Source organism: Corvus kubaryi, unplaced genomic scaffold, assembly GCF_017639235.1.
Source record: "Corvus kubaryi isolate FWS band 111438036 unplaced genomic scaffold, C.kubaryi_AGA036_p1.0 129, whole genome shotgun sequence".
Lineage (NCBI taxonomy): Eukaryota > Metazoa > Chordata > Aves > Passeriformes > Corvidae > Corvus > Corvus kubaryi.
In genome coordinates this window covers 3,357,411-3,367,224 of record NW_024580664.1, presented here as the reverse complement: position 1 = coordinate 3,367,224, position 9,814 = coordinate 3,357,411, and the positions used below count along the sequence as shown (strand labels likewise).

At 39.7% G+C, this 9,814-nt stretch overlaps 1 protein-coding gene across 1 annotated transcript in view; it reads left to right on the top strand.

Moving 5' to 3' along the window:
- The first annotated feature begins 135 nt into the window (after nucleotides 1-135).
- NUP205 (nucleoporin 205) overlaps nucleotides 136-9,814 on the top strand; it is a 49,396-nt gene continuing 39,717 nt past the window's right edge. The window contains exons 1-8 of the mRNA XM_042026861.1: nucleotides 136-240; nucleotides 3,411-3,553; nucleotides 4,577-4,748; nucleotides 5,692-5,836; nucleotides 6,691-6,850; nucleotides 8,006-8,234; nucleotides 8,391-8,555; nucleotides 9,330-9,505. Coding sequence (XP_041882795.1) covers nucleotides 213-240; nucleotides 3,411-3,553; nucleotides 4,577-4,748; nucleotides 5,692-5,836; nucleotides 6,691-6,850; nucleotides 8,006-8,234; nucleotides 8,391-8,555; nucleotides 9,330-9,505 — 1,218 coding nt within the window. The 5' untranslated portion in view covers nucleotides 136-212. The remainder of the gene's footprint in view (nucleotides 241-3,410; nucleotides 3,554-4,576; nucleotides 4,749-5,691; nucleotides 5,837-6,690; nucleotides 6,851-8,005; nucleotides 8,235-8,390; nucleotides 8,556-9,329; nucleotides 9,506-9,814) is intronic.

Genomic DNA, 9,814 nt, shown 5'->3' with positions numbered 1-9,814 from the left:
GCCGCTGCCGGAGCCGCTGCCGGAGCCGCTGCCGGAGCCGCTGCCGGAGCCGCTGCCGGAGCCGCCTCGTGATCGGCACCAGCTGTGCTGTGCCGCAGCCAGCAAGGGCGGGAGCCGCGGCACGCCCGGCCCGGCCCCGCAGCCCGGCGGGCGGGGGTTGGCTGGGCCTTCCTCGGGCGCCGGCGCCGCGGTCGCGCCTCCCTCTCGCCAAGATGGCGGCTCCGTTGGCGGTAAATTCGGGTAAGAACAATCTGAGCGTGGGGCTGCGGCTTCTCCTCCGCCTCTCCCCGCGGCCGTCCCACTCCCCGGCCCTGCGCCTCTTCTCCGAGCCCGCGAAACCGGGGGCGGCCGCCCTGGGAAGGCCGGGTGTGCCGAGGCGGCTAGGGAAGGCCCGAGCGGGCGGCGGGGAAGGGCTGCGGGCGCCCGGTGCGCGGCGCGGTGTGCGGGCAGGCGGTGGGAGAGCGGCCTCCCGTGCGGCCGTGCCCGGGCTCGGGCCGCGCAGAGCTGCGCGGCGATGGAGCTCCGCGGTCAGAGCTGCCGCCGCGCCTGGCTGGTCCTGGCGGGGAGTCACACCAGGCTGCGAAGGCCTCCTTGGTTAGAGAGGACTGTGGTAACTCGGTGTACACGTGGTTACGCGTCACTTCGGTATTACGCTCATCTCTTAATGCTGTGTGGTGTAGGAGGCAAAAGAGAAATATATCCAGAATTTTGCTCAGTGGTGCACATGGAGTCTGGAAATGTGCAGCTGGTTTCTCATCCACTGAGTATTGCTAAGGACCTGGAAACCCTCACCGTCCCAATTGGAAGTTTTGTTATCACAGCTTGTGTCAGTTGCTGCTCGTTTTGTCCTGGGGTACCTCTGTCTCTGCTTTCTAAGTATAGTGCCATTCAGTAGTTAGAGAAAACAAAGCCCCCATCCCTCTTTAGCGTTCTTTTTGTAAGACTGAACCAGGTCAGTTCTTTCAGCTTCTCACTCATCCCGTTCTCTGGCTCATTATTTCTGTATCTTTCTCTGAGGAGCCCAAAAGTAGACACAGTGTGGGAGTGAAGGACTCTGAAGTGCCTAAATAATCACTTGCATCTGCTGGCTACAGCTGTTAATACAGCCTGAAGCCTGCAGGCAGCCTTTGCCATGAGCGTGTGCTGCTGACTGGTGTTCAGCTTCCTGCCTGCCAGGACACTTGGGTGTTTTTCTGTAAAGCTATTCTCCAGCAGCTTCCTTGGTCCCCAGCCTGTGCAGTGATTCTGTGTTGGGGGCAAAATGTTGCATTTATTATTGTTGAGCTTCATTAGGTTAATAGAAGGAGAATGGAGACCCTGTGGAAAAACAGTTGTCACTGGAGTATAGGCCAAAAGGTCTGTAAATAAGGTTTTGTATGTCAGTAGTGACAGTTAATAGTCACTATTATTTCTAGTTAATAGAATTAAAACCTCCATTCCCATGGCAAGCAAGGAACAAATTTTACAGAGAATATATTTTGATCTCACGGAATGGATTGCATCCCTGTAGCCTCACAGAAAGGCAGTAATAAAGCAAAGACTTTTCATAAAAAACTATGACTTTGTTGAAGTGAGGATTGGAGTAGTTCTAATGAGACTATTTAATAAATTACACAGCAAGAGAGTCTACAGCCTTATAATTAAAAAAAACTAGGGGAAGAGGGAGTTTTTTAATGGGAAATATGGGAAAAATTAAAAGGGGATGTGGCACTAGAACTAAGGAAGAATTTGCCTTAGGTTATAGTATATTGTTTGTGGGAGCAGACATATCATGGTTGAGTCTATAACTTGGCAAAAAGTTCAGGTGTAAGTGTCAACTGCTGTTGTTGCCAAAAGAAGCAATGCAGCCTGTCCTTCCTTGCTGTCCCTAATGGGATGGTCAGCCTCTAAAACTAATAATAATAGAATGGCTTAAGTGGGAAAAAGTCAGCGTGGTCGCTAAAGTCCAACCTCTTCCCATCCCGGGTGGGATTCCTTTCTCTGCAATAATCCATCTTTGTGCCATCACAGAGCAAACTGGGTTGTAGATGTGATCCTGCTGAAAATAAACTTTTTTTTGGATTAGGTTTTGGTTAGAGAAGTTAGATCCTTAATTTGTTCTACTGCCTTGCAGTACATGTGTTTGGGCTGGTGCAAAGCAATTATGTGGTAGGGACAAGAGCAAGCAAATGGGCCAGGGAAGTAGTTGAACAGTTTTTGGCAGACACTGTGGTTTGCTGCTGGTGTTTATTGGACTTGGTAATGTAATAAGAGTGAAAAGACAATTTCAAGTGGAAATAAGTCTCTGAACTCTGAAGTTATGTGGGAGAGTCAGTTATAGCTGAGTGTGAAATTATGCATCCAGTAGTAGCTGTTTCTAGGCGGGGGTAACATTGTATGCGTTAAAACACTGATGCTCAGAAAAGACGAATTTGTCCCTTTTTTACAGGCTGACCCAACACAGCCATACTGGCACTGCTAAATGTGTTGTCTCAGTCATTTGTAAATTCTCTGTAGCTACTCAGCATGAATGGCTTCACCAGTTAAGTGTGTAGATTTCACCATTTAAGTATGACAGTCTTTGATCTGACATTCTAGAGCTACTTTGAAGCCTGGGAGATTTGCATTTTGATTGTTGGGAGGGATATCAATTTTAGTTTGAGTAATCAAAGGAGTTTGTTCTCTCTTGACAGCCAGTGTTTTTCTCTGATTAGTGAGGCAGGATTTTACACCCCTTCCAGATGACTTAGCTCAGTACACACTGGTTCATCTCTGACAACGTAGGAGCAGTAAGGGTGATTTAAATAGCTTGCTTTTGCTTAAACTGCTTTATGGTTTTCCCAACTTGCTCACTCAAGTAGTAATCTTTGGAAATGGTTGAAACTATTTTTCTTTAGCCATCTGCTCTCATGCGAGAGTATTTGTTTTGATTTGATGGGTTGTTTAGCTAATAGTGAAGGTAGTCCTTTTCTGGAGTATTCTGTAGAAGTGGTAGAGTCACAGTCCTGGAGGGATTTAGCAGACATGTTGATGTGGCACTTGGGGACATGGTTTAGTGGTGGACTCGGCAGTGCCAGATTAATGCTTAAACTCTGTGTTCTTGAAGGTCTTTTCTGACCGAATACCTGTATTGTAAGTATCCTTACAAGATGACTTTGAGCACCAGAATTTAGGTGCATACATCATCTTTTTTGATTCTTTTTTTTGATTCTTTAAATGCAATTAAATTTTATATCAGACCATCGTTGTTGTTGGGGTTTTTTTGTGCCTTAAGAAAGGAAAATATACTTTTCTTGATGGGTGTAACAGTATACTGACATGCCAAGAGTAACAGTAAACTGAAAAAGAGTCTACTTATTGAAAACAGTGTATAAATAATTTGTTTTCTTCCTTTCTCTATTTCAAATACATTGTTTTATTTCTTCTTTTAGCTGCAAGCTTGTGGGGTCCATATAAGGACATATGGCAGACTGTAATGAATGCCATTTGGAAAAGGCAGCCTGAAGCTGTGCATCGTCTCGATCAAGTTTTAAAGAAGCACAAGTCTGACTTCATTTCTCTCTTCAGAAATCCGGTACTGGACTAATGCTGGCTTCTGGAATGAGTTGGAGAGTTGATGATTTGCTCTGTCTTATATTGTTGTCTTACATGCCATTTTAGACCCTGACCATTCTTTTCATGTGACATTTTTACAGTACATAATATAGATGTGTTATATCAGTCTTGTTCTGCTGTAAGAATACAAATAGTATTAAGTGGGAGAAAATAATACATACATATTATTTTGTATCTTCTACAGAGAGTTTTATCTGTGATGTATTTTTTTCTCTCATTATTTGAGTGCTGTTTTGAAAGCAGTAGTAAAAGTATCTAATGATCCATCAGTCAGATATTAACTTTTTTTGTTACTCTTGTGTATCTGAAATAAAGCACAAAGCTATTTTGTCTTGTTTTGCTCATGTTCCAGTCAGATTAGCAAACACACAAAACAGGTGAATTTAAAAAATACAGAATGTGTCTTGTTTGGAATGCCAGATAATGTGAAAAGACTCCCTGTTCCCTGGCTGGTGGATCATAAAGGAGTAACTAGAAATACATCTTCTTTCAGGGGTGTTATTTCTTCAGTAGTGGATGGCTTTTTTTAACTGATAGCTATAGAGTTTCATCAGTATATTTTAGCATCTCAGTTTAATGGAAAAAGAATGATGTAGAAAATAGTTGGGAGTAACACAACAGTTCTGAGGAACAACCCAGATGTCTTTCACTGAGTTGATACCAATTCCTGTTGAGAATTGCATCAAAGTATACTTTCAACTTCTATTATTTTGAGTAAACTAAATGTCAGCACCGATTGTATAAGATTATTTTTCGTACGTTCCTAAAGGGACTCTGCTCTCCAAGCATGAAGCATTTTTAGGATGCCTTTACTCTCTTTGTTTAAAAATACTGCCTTTGTTTTTATGATGATGACCTATCCTGACAGAAGTGTATTTGTGAGGAAGGATTAACGTGTAAAGCTGTATTCAGTATTTGATCTTGCCATTCTGAATAACTTCTGATTGTTTGAAAGATTGAAACTTGCTTGTTTCTCTTGCAGCCAAAAAATGTTCAGCAGCATGAGAAAATTCAGAAAGCAAGCACAGAAGGAGTTGCTATCCAGGGTCAGCAGGGAACTAGGCTTTTGCCAGAGCAGCTCATCAGAGAAGCCTTTATCCTCAGTGACCTCTTTGATATTGGAGAGTTGGCAGCTGTTGAGCTCCTTCTAGCTGGTGAGAAGGGAAAATATTTAAGAGCTGGAGAAATGCAGCTTAAATTGGGCCTTCTTATTTAAGTGTATGTTTAATGTAAATGCATGATGCAGTGAAGGCCTTAGCTTCCTAACACAGAATGTTCTTAAAAAGAAATCTGTTCTCACTGTAATGTCATATGATAGCAGTGTTCTGATCCCTAATGTTTGTACACTCAGCTATTGCAAAAGGGGAATATTCTGAGGAAGTCTTACTATTTACTTTCTATATCATTGAATTTAAACATAAATAAAACATGACTGAGAAGTTTTCCACAAAGCAGTGTGATAGATACTGATTCTTCAAATTATGTATTAGTTATGCATTGCTGTGTGACTCTGTAGTCTAATAACTGATTAGTAAGAGAAATATTCTGGAGAGTGACACATTCTTTGCAGGTAGAAGATTGATTTCAGAGTTATTAAGTTATAATTGTTAGTCATTATTACTAGCTACTGTTCGTTAACTTGAAAAGTTCTTTAAAGAAGTACCTTGCAAATTTGTTGCCTTTGGAAAGCCATCTTCAAGTCAGCCTCACTTTCTCTTTTGAACTTAAATTTTCAATGTAATTTCAGATAGAAAACTTAATTTTGAATAAAAGATACTTCTATGATAATCAGCTTGAATTGATTATTAAGATGGGTACATATCAGTGGCAAATACCATTTGGACTAGGATATTTATGGACTTGCACTTTAAAACAATTTTTGTATGTTTTAAAAGTTAAATATTAATTTTATCAATAGCACCCAAAATATCTGGGATTTCTTTTAAGTGTCTGAAACAAATCAAAGTGATAGTGAATAACCACACTTACTTTGAATGCGGTATTTGTATTTCAATTAGAAATACAAAGGTTTAGAGCTGTTATCAAGGCTTGTATGTTCAGCTTTCTTTGACTATTCTGTGGATTTTCACTCACTAGGAGAACACCAGCAGCCTCATTTTCCTGGCCTTACAAGAGGTCTAGTGGCAGTTCTTTTGTACTGGGATGGAAAAAGATGCATTGCCAATTCACTACGAACCCTCATCCAGTCACGCCAAGGCAAGACGTGGACATTGGAACTCAGGTCTGTATCAGGGCAATGAGCTGATCAAAGTTCTTTGTTTTGAGTGCTTTTAGGACTAATTAGACTAGAGGGAATATGTATAGTCTCAAATTTGCTTGTTTCTCATAACCTGATGCAGCTGCTTTCATGTTTGTTTTTTAAGCAGAATCATTTTTTGCACATATTTTTATTGGATTATAAGGATATCTATTTTACTTCCATTTCTTTCATGCTACTTCACCTTTTGACGGTATTTTGCTTCAGACATTCTCCCAGTCATTGTTGCTCTAACTAGTGGTGATTGCTCAGTATTTGAGAACCCTGCTGTTTTCTGACTTTCTGTGTACCACAAAAGAGAATTGTTCTCCTACCTTTACTTAGAAGGAATGTAGCATCTGCTGGTGAACATTGTATGCTAGTATTTTTTGCCTTGAAAAAGAAAGCAGTGCACACTGCTTGCTTCCAGTGCACAATGATTGGTTGGCTAGAGAAAGATGAAAAGATGTGTTCTGAGGGCAGTGTCTGGACAATTGCATTTACTAGTAAGAAAGAGCCTGTGAGTTTGTGATCTGTGTGCCTCTTATATGTAGTACTTTTTCCTTTTAATAGAAATCTTAAGTACCTGATCCCTGTTGTATTCTCATATTCCATGTTCTTGAACCTACAGCTACCTAAAGACTTTGTACCCATTCAGCATAATGGTTTGGGACTGCACTGCTTACTGATTAGCAATGCACGTTTAGTTGCTCTCTGTATGTAAATTATTTGTACATTTTTTTGTCATCAAATATGTTTGATGGGATTCATTATTTTAAACGTCCTTTGTGACTGGAAAGCTATGATTAATTGTTAAATTTATATTCTTTCCATTATAGTCAAGAGTTAATTTCCATGACAACACGCTTTACAGATGACCTAATGGAGCAGGGTTTGACTCAGAAGATCCTTACACTTGTGTCTCACATTGATTTGAACAATGAATTTGATAAACTCCAGAGAGAGCGAGGATTGGGCAGTGAGAAGCATCGTAAAGAGGTAAAATTCACCAAGCATGGATATTCTTCTGTGTTACTGAACACGTTAGAATAGACTACAGAGAATTCTTTACCTTTGCACACTGTCTGCTGCTGTCTGAGATCACAGGTACTGCTCCACAGCTTGTGCAATATCAGTGTGGGATTCACTTTGCTTCCTGGATTTCTATTTTACTGTTGCTCCCAGATGCTAGGGCATGCCTTATTTTTAGTGAAGAACTGTAACAGTAAAAATCTAAGCCTAGTATTTACACTATGTGTAAATTTCTTTTTTTTTTAAATTCTGAAGTCTGTATTTTAAGTTATCAGCACCACCATTATCCACACTATTGGCATAAGAAAAGTGAACTAATTCACAAATTATTAACACAGATTGAAACCAAGTTGAGTCAGGTGAGTAATTCTCTTAATAATCCCATTGTGTTAATATGAACAGAAGCATTTCTAATAGTCAAATAAAATTGCTTGAAAATACATTGTCATCTTTGTAATTCTTGAACTTAATTGACACTGTGACTAACTGCAGCATATTTTTTTCTAGCAGGAAGATTTTAAACATTATTGTTTTAAATTTTGAACTCCTTTCTAATGGGTGATCTGCCTAAAAATCGTTGTGTAATAATAAATCAATTTATTTTCCACTGAATAAAGAACTAGTCTGACACTTTTGCTATGAACCTAGAAACTATGGAAAGAATATCCTTCTCATTTGTCTTAAATTACCTTAATTTACCTTAGTTTCACCTTAAGATTCATTTTTTGGGGCAAGGGGAAGGCTGACTGTATCTGGGGTAACTGCCAGTGCAGTTGTGTAATTAGAGACAGGAAATGTGACTTCTGTGTGATACATTTATAGCTATGTAAATTCTGTGTAGATTGATGTCTCCTGCCCTTGACAGGGATGCTGGTTTGTGTGTAGTCATAGTCCCAAGGTATCTACTCACACCTCTCATGAAATATGTGGGAATATAAATGCAATTGACAAGCAGAAGTGTCCTTTTGTTGTTTAGCACATAAACACAACATTTTCTGTAGCTGCTGTCTTTAGAGTGATTTTTAGTTTAAGCTAGTCATCATGATTGACTGAGAAGGACAAATTGAACCTGTTACCAGAATAGGTATATTCACTGGATTTTTTTTGTTTTGTCTTTTAAAGGTTTCTGATCTCATTAAAGAGTGCCGACAGTCCTTGGCTGAAAGTCTCTTTGTCTGGACCTGTCAGTCACCTCTGAGCAAGGACGACACTCTAATCCTCATAAGTTACCTGGAGAAGGTAACAGTGGAAGCGGACGGCTCGTTGGATGGCGTGAACTTGTCTCTTCTCATGGCTCTCCTTTACTGCTTTGATGTCAGCTTTCTGGAACAAGGTGCAGAGGATCGTGAAGGTAACGCTGGCAGCATTCCCAGAGGTTACGTCGTACAAATGGATAAATTGTTGTTTAAGCAATTTTATTATTGGTCAGTAACAAATTGGTGAAAAAACCCATGCAAAATCCTACATTTGTTTACTGGGTATTGGTTTTGTATTTTTGTTGTTGAAGACTTGATGCACCGACTCCCTCTGCTAGCAGAACGACAGTACATAGCAACGATCCACACTCGGCTTCAGGAGTCTCAGCCCTGGAAATTGCCAGGCCTGCAAGCTACTGTTAGATTAGCCTGGGCACTGACGTTGCGGGGAATATCCCAATTCTCTGATGTGACAGGTAAATTACTCTAAAGTTCAGTTGCTGCATATTGGTATTCAGAGCTTGCAAGTGCTGTAAGTCAAAGGATCTATTACCTTTCTGAAGTGTTATTATTTACCTTTATGATAAAATCACTGTTAACACTTATATAAAGCTTTCTCTGTATTTGGTTTTGGTTGTTGAGAATTGAATTGCTCTGAAACGTACACAGATATAGCAGTAATTATTTACTAGACAGTAGTAGTGTCTCATTGAAGTGAAAGAGATTTTAATGTACTGGAAAACTCAAGGATTTCATTTTCAGCTTTAGTATAATTTGAATGCTTAAATTCAGAGTAAGTTCCTGATTGTGTTTTTTTACATCTGTAGACGTCAGGCCTCAGTATCTTGAGAGGACAAATCTATTTATAGTTTTCTTTTTTCCTCTCTGAGCTTCACAAGCTTTCCAGCTTTCTTCTAGGTCAAAATTGAGTCTACTTCAAAATATCTGTTAAAGAAAATGCAAACATTATATTTAATGTTTAATTAAGGTTGGTTTGTGATTCTTGGTTCACTACCTTAGCTATTTTTGGGTAAATGGATATGCACTGTAACATTTTTTAAAGCAGAAAGTTGAGGTCATCATCTGCCATTAATTGTTTTTTGTACTGTACAGGAGAACAATAGACTGAAAAAAAGACAAGAGTTGATAGAAGCATGTAAATTTTCATGTCAGCTGTGTATCCTGAAATATATTTGTTTGGTAAAAGATCGTTATTTACTTTATCTGCTCTTGTGAATTTTGTTGCCCAGCTCTTGCAGAATTCACTGAGGCAGATGAGGCAATGGCAGAGCTAGCGATCGCTGATTACGTTTTCCTCTTCCTGACTGAATCTGTTGTGGCATCTGAAAATTTCTACCATGAGGAATTTTACATTCGCAAAATTCATAACCTTGTCACAGACTTCCTTGCACTCATGCCAATGAAAGTAAGTTGGTTGTGTGAATAGCACTTATTGAGAAATATTATTTCTAATATTTGGTCAAGGTAGCATAGAGAGATTCAGACATAAGCCTCAGCTTCAGAAAACTTCTTCACTTTGTAGAAGCCATAATGTTCGGGGTTTGTTTTCCACGCTGAAGTAGAATGTGTTTTTTAAAACACTTCAGTGTGGTGAGATTTGCAAAACAAGCTTTTATGGTCGTAGTGGTGTTTGTTTTACATGATTAAAATTTAAATGAATGCTGAAATTGATGACTATGCATGTACGTATTGATTTTTTTAATATATTTTTATC